Here is a 15,142-nt window from a genome sequence, read left to right on the forward strand (position 1 = left end):
TGGCTCTTGATGATACATAGCCACTTGTGATGGAAAATTTGGGACAAACTAGTAAGCAACGCTGTGATTAATAGAGCTAAAAGTGCTTGGACTGAGATACTTAACGGTAAAAAGCAGCATAAAGTAATCCATTATAAAACTCTTTGATCTGGCCGAGAGAATAACCGGGATGGTACAAGACAGAGGTGGTATTCAGCAGGTTCTGACCAGTTCTGAAGAACCGGAAGCGGAAATTTTGAGTTTGGAGAACCGGTAAATACCACTTGTGATTGGCCCCGCCCCCATCTATTTTTTGCCTCCCGAGTCCCAGCTGATCTGGAGGAAATGGGGATTTTGCAGTAACCTTCCCCTGGGGTGGGAGGGAATGGAGATTTTACAGTAGCCTTCCCCTGCCACGCCCACCAAGCCATGCCCAAAGAACCGGTACTAAAATTTTTTGAATCCCACCACTTATACAAGATCTCCTGCCTTAGGAAGGGGGTTCGACTAGAAGACGTCCAAACTCTCTTCTAACCTTATGATTCTATGCTCTATGCTCCCACGAAAGGTCTTAAGTGAATTCCATTCCCTTCTCTTGAATTCTATTCCCTTCTCTAGCGCCAATTTACTTTGAACATTAGCTGACTAGATTCTTCTATATGGGTTTGAGCAATAAATCTTAACGGCAACTTAACGTATGTGAAGAGAAGGACCAGGGGAGACATGATAGCAGTCTTCCAATATTTGAGGGGCTGCCACAGAGAAGAGAGGGGTCAAGCTATTTTCCAAAGCACCTGAAGGCCAGGCAAGGAACAATGGATGGAAACTGAACAAGGAGAGATTCAACCTGGAAATGAGGAGGAACTTTCTGACAGTGAGAACAATCAACCAATGGAAGAGTTTGACTTCGGAAGTTGTGGGAACTTCATCACTTGAGACTTCCAAGAAGAGATTGGACTGCCATTTGTTAGAAATGGTGTAGGATCTCCTGTTTGGGCGGGGGGTTGGACTAGATGACCTATAAGGTCCCTTCCAACTCTGTTAATCTGTATGATCCTGATTCTTCGTGCCTGACATTACCTGTGTTATTGTAGCCTCTCCCCACCTTCTACAATGTTTTTTTTTAAATTTGATTTATATGCCACCCTTCTTCAGAGACTCAGGGCGGCTTACAATGTGCTCAGCAATAGCCTTTATCCTTTTGTATATTTATACAAAGTCAGCTTATTGCCCCCACAATTGGGTCCTCAATTTACCTACCTTAGAAAGGATGGAAGGCTGAGTCAACCTTGAGCCTTGGCGAGATTCGAACCTGCAGTAATTGCAGGCAGCTGGTCTTAATAACCAGCTTAATAACAGGGTGCCTTAAACCACTGTACTACTAAGGCTCTTTCCTAGTTGTTCCTAGTTTTTGCAATTTGTTTTTATAAAATTTAAGTTTCTTGATCTCTCATGCTTGTTGCCCTTTCCTAAATCGTAAATTGTACCCATCCTTAAAATCTATTCCCCAAACCGGGCTCAGCATGTAAAATAAGGTGCAAAGCACATTTGGAACGATGACTTTTTTAGATTTAAGAGAGCTGATGCTTCTTCTAAAAAGCTGCCTTCAACCTGGAGATGGAATTCAGCAGCCAATATCCTTAGTTAACATGACATAACTAATTATATTGAGCTTAAATGGTCTCCGGGGATGGTAGAAGACAGGTAGCCCTGGAGGAAAGTTGTCCATGGGGTTGTAATGGGTCGGACATGACTTCGCAACTAACAACGACAACTAATTATATGAAACCAAGTTTCAGATTTTAGGACAAAGCCATCAATTTAGGATCCTCAATAATTTTATTCAAACTTCTCTTCCGGTTTCCTCTTATATAAGCTGCTGCATAAATCTCAGGATGGAAAAAATTAATCGTATCATACATTTCCCCTTGCCCCATACATTGTATATTCAAATACGAATTTCTTTTTATCTCCTTTGCAGTATAAAATACAAAGTTCGGACATTACATTTTTATTCCACATGTGTATAAATATAACCCAAAGAATATGATTTTAGTATTCCTACCAAAATATTACATTTTTGTACAAAAGTTTACAAAAACTTTTCTCTATATTTACAAGCCCAATACTGAAAAGAACTCCTGATCCAATAATGCAAAAGATAAAAGCGTAGTGCATTTAACTGTAACGGTAAAAAGAAGATACATGGTGATAACAAGATGCAGGCGTTTTTGTTTTTTTTTCCTTCTTCTTGTTTTAAAATCAAAATATTCCCAGCTTTTTTTCAGCGTTGGGTCACAAAGGTGCAACCTAGGGTTAAGTGTTCAAAGGCCTGGAATTTTAAAATAAACAGAGGTTGCACAACGATAGGTCTCTTTTACAGCTTTGGTTTATGGAACTGCAGGTAATCGGGAATTGTAAGATTTTATAGATCCAATAGCCAGGAACAGCATCTGAAATCCTTAGGTGACCAACCTTCGTTTCTCACCTCATCAGAACTGCAAGCTGCTCATTATTTCAGTTTTCCCACAATGGTATGCTTCAGATATATTAGGACTGAAATTTGCAAAATTGTCGTTGCAAATATGTTGGGTAGAAAGTGTTGTAGAAGACTCGATCTACCCGGAGAGTATAAGATCGGGACGCCTGTAGATTCCTAACAGTGTCCTGAGTGAATTATGTACAGGGCAATGTAGAGAATCCAAGATAGCAATAGCAATAACACTTAGACTTATATACTGCTTTACAGTGCTTTTACAGCCCTCTCTAAGTGGTTTACAGAGTTAGCATATTACCCCCAACAATTTGGATCCTCATTTTACCCACCTCGGAAGGATTAGTCAACCTTGAACCTGGTGAGATTCGAAATGCCAAATTGCAGGCAGGCGGCAGTCAGCAGAAGTAGCCTGCAGTACTGCACTGTAACCACTGCGCCACCACAGCTCATTGTCAATGACAAGTAAAGCACCGCCTTCCATTCCAGAATGTATTACCTCTGCTTGCCACTGTCATGAAAATCCAAGGGAAGAACTTAAACCTCACTTAATATTGTGCTGTTTATGAACGAACAGGAATATATATTTTAAAAAAACAAACAAATTGAACTTGAATTTGAACAATGAACTGTTTAAATTGCTATCTTAAGAATGCTGACTGGCTGGTTGCAATGTGTGCTCAAATAATTAAACCATGTTTGACGGAACTACCATTCGATATCCTTTGAGCCTATATGCATGAGGTTTGCAGGAATCCCTGCCTCACGGATCCTCATTCTTATTCATAATATGTTACTGACGTGTAAGATAAACCTGGATCATCTTGATAATAATCTGCATTCTGGGACACAGGGATTCCATTAGCATCCAAAATTCAATCCTGTCTCCAATATCTAATTAAAAGGATAAAGAGAAGAGAAGGGAAGAAAAGAAAAAAAAAACCCACTAGGAGATGTGAAAGCCATAGAGAGAAGAAGGAAGCTTATGAAATTGTAACAGGCTGGCCAAGCTGGTTATTTCTATTTGAAACTTCAAGACAGATCTTGAATAGAAAGTTTCTAATTCTCTTGAATTTGGTACTCCATACTCTGCAGATTCTCCCATAAGGAGGGGTATTAGAAAGAAAGTGGGTAGGAAGCCACTTATGGGGCAAACTATCTGAATTATCCCACCTAATGATGTAGATTTATTTCCAGGAAAGTGGGCAGAAAATTGCTGTTTTAAGACATATTAGGAACTCTAGAGATTTAGGAAGCTGCCATGTGCGCCATGGATCTTCTGAATTGTGGGATCGCTCTTTTTCATCCCACACTAAATAGCTTATGGACCCTGGGATGTTTGATATGCATATATATGGGTTCTATCAATAAACTTATCTTTCATGGCACACGGATTCCCTCTATGAAGTGTTAACCTGCATCCCTAAATCTGATGTGCTTCAGATGTTCTGAATGACAGTTCTCACAATGCAATGTTTCATTGCCACTCAATGAAAGCGATAGGGATTCTAATAAAACCTATTAGAATGTGCAATGTTAGGGAAGACTTTTGCTAAGCTTTCTGAGTTGGGTGTTGTTGTTGTTTTTTGTTTTCTGCTTATTTTTCCCAGCCAGATTTCTATTTGTACACACACACACGAATACACATGAGAATCATTAGTGGATGTCAGCGGTATAATTTCAATGCAGTGCATATTCCTTGGTCTCTCCTTTGTGTAATAGATGCAAATATTAGCTTACATATTTAGGATTTGTTTAGATGATGAGCAACCATTTCTCCAAGTTCCTTCATCATTCAGAATCACCGTGTATGGAAGCTGCAGATCCAGACTTCACCCTCTTTAGCATACTTGATAATGGGACAAGCTATGTTTAAGCATGGTTGCATTAATATATTTTTAAGGTTGGATCCAGCAACCCACTGTTTTGCTCCCCTCCCCTCCTCCCCTAACCTTTTGTCTTTTACAAACCGAGGACTGGTATCCTGACTTTTCACTCTTAAAAAAACACTGGGAGTTCATCACTGTTAGCGGCCTCAGGAATGGCCTCCCAATATCTCATCAAGGTTGATGTCTTTCATCCAATCATCATTACTAGGTTCCGTTTTCAACAAAGAATCAATGAAGTCTGGGTCGCTATTGAGGGCGGGCCCAATGTTATCCGCTTGCTGGTTCAGAAAATCAAACGCCAGATCATTGGAGGGATCTGTTCCTTGAAAAGCCCTGGTGGACATTTGGGTAGCACTCGATGAGAACTGGTTCGATGACAAGGGGTGGGGTTGTGTCATCCCCACCCTGGGTGGATTTAAGTGGGCCACAACCTCTGCCTGCAACTGAGTAGGCATTGCACTCTGGGGTTTGGGTGGCCCCCCCACTTGTCCATTTAGGCTTTGGTTCATTTGGCTCGTAGGGTTTCTCATCTGGAGGGCGCTCAGTTGGTTAGGGGGCACCATGGCCCGCTGAGGGAACTGCTGAAGGGCACTTGTGCGCTGTAGTGGCTGATTTGGATAGGAGCTTCCAGGTGAGAATGTGGATCCTGAAGCCCTCTGCGTTTCCTGTTGCTTCGATCCTGCTTCTGAAGAAACCCAGTTCTGAGCTGCAGCGTTTGAACTGACCATCACGTTTGAAGGCCTTTGTGCTGAAGTTCCCTGGTTCAAGCTGAGCTTCCCTTGCTGGGAGTTAACTCCCAAGCCATTGTCAAAGGTCGGCATGTTATTGCCTTGCCCAGCTGGTGCTGGCCGAGACGCTGCGGGGTTGTTTTGAGCGGTTACAATTGGGTTTAGATTTCTATGCTGTGCAACTTGGCTTACTCCGGATGGTGCCACATTATACGCATTGGGTTGACTGCAGGGAATGTTTCCGTAGCAGCTGACATGGTGGCCTGCTGGAAGAGAAGGCATTCTGGTGCCGTGAGTCGTGGACAAGAGATTTGATTGCTGTGGCAAAATGTTAGGAGTGGAAATGGGATTGGAGAAACATAGGTTGGAGTTGATGCTCACAGCCGGCGATCCACCTAGGAGAAGAACAAAGACATAATCCATCACCAGGCATAAACAAGACTCAGAAACCAAAGTACCCAATAGGACCAGTTACTTCCATTCCCCACCATCCAGTCAGAGCTGAATAAGCTTCTTGGACAAGAAGTGAAACATCTTCAAAGAAAAAAAACAAGAAAGTCCAGTTGCCTCCTGAAAAAGCACCTTTGGGACAATGTGAAAGAAACCCTGGAGTTTCTTATCAGAGACCTGCCTGTATTACACGTTATTAGAGAGAGCTGCGGTGGCACAGTGGTTAAAGTGCACTACTCCAGGGTACTTCTGCTGATCACCGGCTGCCAGCAGTTTGGCAGATCGAATCTCACCAGGCTCAAGGTCGAGTCAGCCTTCCATCCTTCCGAGGTCAGTAAAAATGAGGACCCAGATTGTTGGGGGCAATAGGTAGACTCTGTAAACCGCTTAGAGAGGGCTGTAAAGCACTGTGAAGCGATATGTAAGTCTAAATGCTAGTGCCATTAGCAATTAAGTCGTGCAACCGGTGGTGAATTTGTACACCAAAGATCATTGAAACGAAGCAGATGTTCAGGACACATAACATTTATCTGTTGCAACAAAAAGATTCAGGCAACTAAGGCATTTTCTAGATTAGCCAAGATGGAACATGTTGATTCAGACACAGATGGCCAACATACTATATTCTTTTGTAACAGCCGAAATTGCTTCAGAGGGTGCAGTGGTTGGGGACAATGGTTCTCTCTCTTATTCCCAAGACAAAGTTTCCTTTTTTCTCTGAATTACTCGCTATTTTTAGCTTCTTCATTCTCCCCCCCATCACCCTTTTCTGGTCTAATTTATACCAGATGGACAGAAATTTCATTCCAATTAGTCTTCAGTGGAGAACATAACCAGACCTCAGATATCAAAAAAACAAAACAAAACCTGAGTGGTACTGCAGAATGTGTCAATTTCTGATTAATGACCAGGACTGACAGTCCATCATGAAGAGAGAGAAGTGTCTGCTCTCTGAAAGTCAATTTTGAGACCAGCTGGGTAATCTTTAATTCTGTTTCATGAAGAGTAGCAGTAGGAGGATCACTGAAACTACCTCCAGATCAGAGGACAAACGTATTTAATGAGCCATAAGGTAAATGCCACAGTGCACAGCACCTTTTAGAAAAATGCTGGACAGTCTTTCAAATGTTATTCATTTCATTTCATTTTCATTTTTCATTTTATTTAATTTGTATACCGCCCTACTCCCGAAGGACTCAGGGCGGTGAACAGGCACAAGATAAAACACATAGAATACAAAAATTTAAGAGCAGAAGTAAAATCGAATTAAATCAATTTAGCCCAAGACTAATTTAAAACCCCAGGTTAAGAACAAATTAAAATTTACATTAAAAAGAGAATGGGAGAGGTTAGGCCAGACCAGCCTGGTGAAATAAAAAGGTCTTGAGAGCGCGGCAGAAGGTGCGTAGATCTGGGCTCCTCCGTATCTCCGGGGGGAGCTCGTTCCAGATAGTAGGTGCCCCCACAGAGAAGGCTCTCCCCCTGGGGGCTGCCAACCGACATTGTTTGGCCGACGGCACCCGGAGGAGTCCCTCTCTGTGAGAGTGTACCGGCCGGTGGGAAGCCATTTGCGGCAGCAGGCCGTCCTGTAAATAACCAGGCCCTAAGCCATGGAGCGCTCTAAAGGTGGTATTCGAGTTCCCCGGCCTGAACTGATGGGGTTTTATACAGGTTTTTTAGCTTTATCTGATTTAATTAGGCATTTTAACTTTGTATAATGGATTATTGTAGTTTTTATTGTTGTGAGCCGCCCTGTGTCCGTTGGAGATAGGGCGGCATATAAGCCTAATAAAATAAATAAATAAATAAATAAATAAATAAATAAATAAATAAATAAATAAATAAATAAATAAATAAATAAATAAATGTATGAGCATTCTCCATCAAATGTACAGACAGAAAGGTTAGGGAGATTCAGAATATTACACCCAGTTTTGGTCTCCATAATATAAAAAAAAGATGTTGAGACTCTAGAAAGAGTACAGAGAAGAGCAACAAAGATGATTAGGGGACTGGAGAGTAAAAGATACCAAGAACAGTGGCAGGAATTAGGTATGTCCATGAAAATAAGGACTAAGGGTGACATGATAGCAGTGTTTCAATATATCAGGGGCTGCCACAAAGAGGAGAGAGTCAAACTATTCTCCAAAACACCTGAAGGCAGGACAAGAAGCAATGGATGGAAACTAATCAAGGAGAGAAACAACCTAGATAGAGCTAAGGAAAAACTTCCTGACAATTAGAACTATTAATCAGTGGAATGACTTGCTTCCAGAAGTTGTGAGTGGAGGTTTTTAAAAAGAGATTGGACAACCATTTGTCTGAAATGGTATAAGATTTCCTGCTTGAGGAGGAGGTTGGACTAGAAGACATCTAAGATCCCATCAATGTCTTTTATTCTGTTAGATATCTCCAAATATCTTTCCTTGAAGACATTTCCAAACATCTCCCTGGTGATTCGTACTAAAAAGACCATGGGAGGACCCCTGCCCTTGGGATTTAACCTTGGGATTTAATGCCAACCTAGGAAGCGAGGAAAAGTTCGTATCTTTGGAGTGATGACGTAAAGACGATCCTCACACAATTGTGAGTAAGTAAAATGGGAACAGCAAAGTCTTTCTATCTATTTCACTTGTCCTTATTTCGTGGCCGGATGCCACGAGGTGCATCGCGCCAGTGCTGCCTCTTGTGGCAGGATGCCACGTGCCGTGTCACACCGGTGCCGCCACTCATGGCAGGAGGCCGCATTGGCATGTCACGCTGGTGCTGCCGCTTTCGCGCGCACTGCCACAACATGCCACATGGCCTCCTGTCGTGAGCAACGGCACTGGCGCAACAAGCCACGCAGCCTCCTTCCATGAGTGACGGCACCAGCGGCTAAGACATCTCCTGAAAATAAGATCTGGTGCTTATTTGGGGGGCCCAAAAGAAAATAAGACTGGGTCTTATTTTCGGGGAAAATACTCTCTAATGAATTCGAGTTTATGAATATTCTTCTGATTCATTTACGCTTGCATCAAGGTTTATGCCTTAAATGCAGTGCCTGAAAGTAGAATATGAGACAGTCAGGCTCTGTTAGCCAAATCAGCCTTTTTTAAACTTATTCAGAAACCTAAGAAACATGAGACTCAGTTTAGATCTTCACCAAGTATATTTTAAATGTTTGAAAGTTGAGGATCCCTGAAGAATGTTTGAATCATCAGACGACTCATCACATGTTAGAACTGCTCTTCATTTTTTTTTTTGGAAAGCCCTCAATTTATCCAGCCACCAGGCAAATTCCAACAGAATTACTATCTTTAGACATCCTCTGATTAAACTGATAGTAGATGTGGTGGGCTCTAAATCGTGAATCGACTTTTAAGCTGTTGGTGCAACTGCACCAATGCTGTACAATGTTCACGGATACTGCAGCAGTGGAGGGGAAAGGTCAGTGGAGGGTTCCCGAAAATCAATGTAGCTTCTGTGAAGGAAACTGAATGCTGGTTTGTTTGGGGTAGGGAAAAGGCCTCGGGAAAGATGTAAGGGACAAAGGGGACGTTTGTGTTTCCAATGGATGAAAGCAAAGGAAAGTTTAGGAGGAAGGAAGTTTGAGAGACCAGGGAGATGAGAAAACAGGAAGAAAACAGAAGAAACTCTCACATAAAACTTGGGTAGAAGGAAGCCCTAAAGCGATGCTCAGGAGGAAAGAGCCACCTGTCCCACACTCAAAATGAGTCAAATCTTTGTCTGAAGGTGGCTTGTTTGCTTTTATGTGCATGCTTACCAGAATATTGGTGTGTTTGCTGCACATTGACTTGTCCCCTTCTTTGGTCCTTATAATCTGGTGGTGGTCTTGTAAGGTGTCTATTCAGTTGATCTTGAGGGGTTGCTTTCTCCTACAGGAGGGAGAAAAAGAGAAAAGCATTGCTATTTATTTATTATTCTGAAGGTTTGAACAGAATCACCTGACAGCATATACATACACTAGCTGAACACACGTGCTTCGCTACGAAACTATGTGATCAGGCTTGATAAATTGACACTTAAAGCCTAAAACTGAATGTAGAATGTGCACCTCCGTAGCAGCAGAGCATGTTAATATAAGGCAACTGGCAGTTGGAACAGAGGGGGAGGGGGAGGGGGTAATGAAATTTCCCAGCCCACAGGCCAGATGAGTGATGCGCTGGCCACGCCCATGCCCGATTTAGCAAAGGGGTAGCAGCAGAGCATGTTAATATAAGGCAACTGGCAGTTGGAACAGAGTTCTTTTCAGGTGGGGCGGGGAATAGAATGTCTCGTTCCTTAGCACCAGAGCATGTGAATATAATACTGTATATGAAATACTAATGTTCTGATGGTCATTTCGAAAAATCCTTTCTTAGCGAGCACCTAGAAGCCAAGAGGAACATACGTGCCAAATTTCAAGTTTGTAGGCTTTACAGTACTGGAGATTTCGTGATGAGTGAGTGGTACTTGGCTTTTATATATAGAGATTCTCAAAGGATATCCTACTCTATTGATAAAACAGAGGAGAAGCGGGTGGGGAGCTGTAGGATATTTTTGTTAGAACAAACTTTTCCAGCTTGATGTCCCTCAGAGAGTTTGGAATTAATTTTGGAAACTAAATTCTCAACAATGTAGCACAACAGGCTGGGGAAGCTGGTAGAGATAACTGTAATTTCAGGTTATGAAATATGGAGACCCCACAGATCCAATGAAATATTTGTATATTGTTTAGGATGAGAACAAATATTAAGAGGAACTGTTGCTGGGACATATCTGATATCTATGGAGAATCTCGGTCATCCAGGCCATGGTTGTCCCAAAGGTGCTTTTTTTCAAGAGGCAACTGGACTTTCTGGTTTTTCTTTGAAGACGTTTCGCTTCTCGTCCAAGGAGCTTCTTCAGCTCTGACTGGATGGTGGGGAATGGAAGGATTTATATTCCTTGTAGGCAGCTGGTCAGAATGCAATAAAGAATGCAAATGACCAGCTGTCTGCAAGGAGTATAAATCCTTCCATTCCCCACCATTCAATCAGAGCTGAAGAAGCTCCTTGGACGAGAAGTGAAACGTCTTCAAAGAAAAACCAGAAAGTCCAGTTGCCTCTTGAAAAAAAACACCTTTGGGACGATATATCTGGTAGTTCTAAGAAAAGGCTATAAATTAATGCAGGTGACTTAAATGATCTGGATGGAATAATAATGTCTTTCTCATGCCTTACTTTTCCTGCAGAAGAAAAGCATTTCCAGTCCAACTGGGCAGTTCTGGAAAGCACACCAAATTTTGCCTGAAGTGTGTGTGTGTGTGTGTGACAGAGAGAGAGAGAGAGAGAGAGAGAGAGAGATCCTTTTTTGTCAGCTGCCTATGCTAAAAAGGAAATGGTACTTGCTGCACTGTTTCAACTCCGTATTAATAATGATATGATTGCAGACAAGGGTGGGAAATTCGTATTTTCATCCCCGAGAACAGCAGGTTACAGAGCTCTGTAACCTGCTGTCCTTTTGGATGAAAATACAAATTTCCCACCCTTGTCTGCAATCATATCATTGTTGACTTCTACACTGAAGTCCTGCTCTAATATTATTATAGGTAGTCCTCAACATATGATCGTAATGCAGCCAGGAATTTCTATCATAAGCCATGATGGTCATAAGTCAAGGCACCCATTTGTCCAGACCTGATTTTATGACTTTTTGGCAGTGATCTTTAAGCAAAGCAATTTATTACTATGAGTGTTTTTTCCGGAAACCTGAAAAAAATAGCACTAGCACTTAGATCTATATACTGCTTCACGGTGCTTTATAGCCCTCTCTAAGCGGTTTACAGAGTCAGCATCTTGCCCCAAGCAATCTGGGTCCTCATTTTACCGACCTTGATAGGATGGGAGGCTGAGTCAACCTTGAGCTGGTCAGAATCGAACTCCTGGCAGTGAGCAGTGAATTAGCCTGCAATAATGTATTCTAACCACTGTGCTACAATGTCATAAATCTCAGTCATGTGACCGTGGAAGGCAACAACCAGTCGCAAAAGTGAGGCAGTTGCCAAGTGCCCAAAATATGTTTAATGAGGGGATATGTGCAACTGTCAGAACCAATGCTGCCGCTTGCAACAGGATGCCACGTGCCGTGTCACACCGGTGTTGCCACTCGTGGCAGGAGGCGGCATGGCATGTCACCCCAGTGCTGCCGCTTTCGTGCCCAATGCCACAACACGCCAAATAGCCTCCAGTCGTGACCAACGGCACGGGCGCAACAAGCCATGCAGCCTCCTGCTGTAAGCAGCGGCAGCAGCACAACTAGCCACACAGCGTCCTGCTGTAAGCGGCGGCACCAGCGCAATGCACCATGTGATGCCTGGCCGTGAGCGGCCACAGAAGAAATGGGGCTGCGGTGCGACAAGTGTCGGGGAGTAGGAGGCCTGGCTGCAGTGGTCCTAAGGAAAGTGGGTAAGACATCCCCTGAAAATAAGACGTGGTGCTTATTTTGGGGGCCCAAAAGAAAATAAGACTGGGTCTTATTTTCGGGGAAACACGGGTATATAGAGCTAAAATAGAAAACTGGGATATTTACTGCTTCGGTTAGTATTTGGTGCTGCTGCTGCTGCTGCTGAAGGAGGAACTGTTGTTTCAGCTGCTGATTCAGCAATGCTTGTGGCGATGAGTTGATGTAGTTGGTTCCAGTGTTTGCATTTGTGCACGAGGCAGATCCTGGGTTGGTGCCTCCACTTTGACTCAAGACGGTATGTTGATTCTGGAAAAGAAAAAAAAAAGGAAAGATGGGATGAGTCAAAAGAGATGCAAAGGTGCACACAAGCAAAAATGGAAAAGGGAGCATCACCTTTCCTATCTTCTTGGAAGGTGATGAAAACCAAGATCCTTCTGTTATACGCTGTGGTGTCTACTGGAGGAACTTGACCAAAGCATAGTTTGAAAAAAAAAAAGTGCCTATCGTTGCATGTGAACTGAAAATCTTGAAGCTCAAAGAAATAACAATAGCATTTAAACTTATATTCTGCTTCACAGTGCTTTACAGCCGTCTCTAAGCGGTTTACGGAGTCAGCCTATTGCCCCCAACAATCTGGGTCCTCATTTTCCTAACCTTGGACGGGTGGAAGGCTGAGTTGACCTTGAGCCTGGTGAGATTCGATCACCTTGAGATGGTCAGGATCGAACTGCTGGCAGTCGAATGAATTGTCCTGGGAACTATGAGGAACTATACTGTCATAGTAGCTAGTAGTATGATAACGGAACACCAACTACATCTGCACCAGGGGTGAAATCCAGCAGATTCAATAGAATAGAATAGAATAGAATAGAATAGAATAGAATAGAATAGAATAGAATAGAATAGAATAGAATAGAATAGAATAGAATAGAATAGGACAGGTCATCTGATCATAGAACAGAACAGAACAGAACAGAACAGAATAGAATAACAGAGTTGGACCTAAGGTAGATATTTTTCTTATTTTACCTCAGGACATATTTTCTTCCACATGCAGGTTTGTTGATCACATATTTTGTTATATTAAATACTGCTTTGAAAAGCTCAAGCTGAAAAAAAAAACCCCACTCAATCAATCGGTCGATTGGTTGGTCGGTCAATAAATCATTTATACTCATTCGAAGTAAATTAGGCACATGAAAATTTGGGCAACCCGCCACAGTAAGGAAATGGGGGGAAAAAAACCTTTGCACAAATTGCAATGGGTGACCCATCTCTTATTTACAGAGCCAATGCATCTCTGATATACAACGTCTTCTTCAAATGTTGTTTTCATATAGAGTATTTAAGCTTTCTATCTTCCTACTAGGTAAAAGGCACTGTCTTCTCTTTGGTTCTATTTATTTGCATAATGAAGGTTGGAAAAAAAAGAATCAGAAATTGTAGGGACATATGGCTCCCTCTGTGTGAAATCAGAATGGCTGGCTTCTATCTTTTTTACACACCATTGTGGCCAAGAAACAAAAAGCAAGGACTGGAGGATGTATTTAACCTGATGTAAACTGTGGCTAGGAATTTCCACATCCCCATCAAATTGTAAGAAACTGCCAAGACCAGAGTTTCAGATTAAACTATCCGCTCACCCAGGAAGTTATAATTTAGTTCCTGCCCATTGCTCTTTCTGAATTCCGGTCACTCATTATTTATTTTATGTGTGGGTAAGCATTATTGCTCAATTCTTCTGTCAAAAAGCTAATTAGGGCAGCTTATGAGAATGTAAAACAAAGCAATATAATCTGGGAGCAAATCACCAATAAAACGGTGCAGTCAAGGGCTTAAAAAGCCTTTTCACAAAGACCCAAAGAGCAGTTGGAGAAGGTAAGGTAAAGTTTCCTCTGAGTCTCAGAGGTGCTTTTTTTATCCTAAAAGGCAACAGGTCTTTTTCTTGGTGTTTTTCTTTGGAGGCTTTCACTTCAAAGAAAACACTAAGAAAGTCCAGTTGCCTTTTGAAAAAAGCACCTTTAAGCAGGGGTGGGTTCTACTTACCTTTACTACCGGTTCGCAACAGGGCCGCGCCCGCATGCGCAGAAGCGTTTTGATGACATCAGGGTCGATGGGCGGAGCCTCCTACCAGTTTTACTACCTGTTCTATAGAACCGGTGCGAACCAGGGGCAACCCACTACTGCCTTTAAGGCAACCATGACCTGGATGATTGAGAATCTCCACAGACATTTCCTCTGAGTCCAACCCTTGACAACTACATGGACATAACCATAGTTTTCTTGGCAACAATACACAAATGGCTTGACACGGCCACCACCTGGGATTTCCCCCCCTCCCAACTTTTCAGCCTAGTGTACTGTGCTGAGACGACCTAGTTGGATTTCTAATCAAATACTAACCATTTACAATCCTGTTTAGCTTTTTTTTAACATCAGCCAAACTCAAAACAATCTTAATTGTTTGTTTAAAGCAGGGGTGACAAACTGGCGGCCTGCAGGCCGGGTGCGTCATGTGCAGGCCACGCCCAACCCATCTCTGCGAAGGGAGAAAACATTGTGATACATCATGTGATGGCAACATGACGGGGCGCGTTTGACATCTGTGGCTTAAACTATGTCAAAATATGGACTAGGTGGACATTCTCACCACTATAGTTAAGAAAGTCTATATTTATTATTTGATTTATGTCATCTGAAGACAGAGCACTTAAAGTAAAAGGAAGATCTCATCCATCCATCCATCCATCCATCCATCCATCCATCCATCCATCCATCCATCCATCTTCCCCAGTGATATTAACACCACTTTCGGTCTATAGCAGATCAACAAGCCAACCTAATTCTAACTCTAACCCTAACATCATTGTGAAGTGTTCCTCAGAACAAGACATTGAGATGTTCACAGTCCTCTCTCTATGTCAATGACTACTTCAGCTTCAACCACAACAATACACGAACACACAATAGATACAAACTTAAAGTGAACTGCTCCAAACTTGATTGCAGAAAATATGACTTCAGCAACAGAGTGGTCAATGCCTGGAATGCACTACCAGACTCTGTGGTTTCATCCCAAAATCCCCAAAATTTTAACCTTAGACTGTCTACTGTTGACCTCACCCCATTCCTAAGAGATCTTTAAGGGGCATGCATAAAAGCACCAGCGTGCCTAC

The 15,142-nt window shown here is 42.4% G+C and overlaps 1 protein-coding gene across 1 annotated transcript in view; it reads right to left on the reverse strand.

The window, feature by feature from the left end:
• Positions 1 to 1,799: 1,799 nt before the first annotated feature.
• The window catches only part of MAML2 (mastermind like transcriptional coactivator 2), a 239,716-nt gene continuing 226,373 nt past the window's right edge, over positions 1,800 to 15,142 (reverse strand). Inside the window, exons 3-5 of the mRNA XM_034408854.3 lie at positions 12,093 to 12,272; positions 9,307 to 9,418; positions 1,800 to 5,485 (exon numbers count right to left, since the gene is read on the reverse strand). Of these exons, the coding sequence (XP_034264745.2) occupies positions 4,509 to 5,485; positions 9,307 to 9,418; positions 12,093 to 12,272 (1,269 nt within the window). The 3' untranslated portion in view covers positions 1,800 to 4,508. The remainder of the gene's footprint in view (positions 5,486 to 9,306; positions 9,419 to 12,092; positions 12,273 to 15,142) is intronic.

This window comes from Pantherophis guttatus, chromosome 5 (genome assembly GCF_059756535.1).
Source record: "Pantherophis guttatus breed Tessera chromosome 5, ASM5975653v1, whole genome shotgun sequence".
Taxonomy (NCBI): domain Eukaryota; kingdom Metazoa; phylum Chordata; class Lepidosauria; order Squamata; family Colubridae; genus Pantherophis; species Pantherophis guttatus.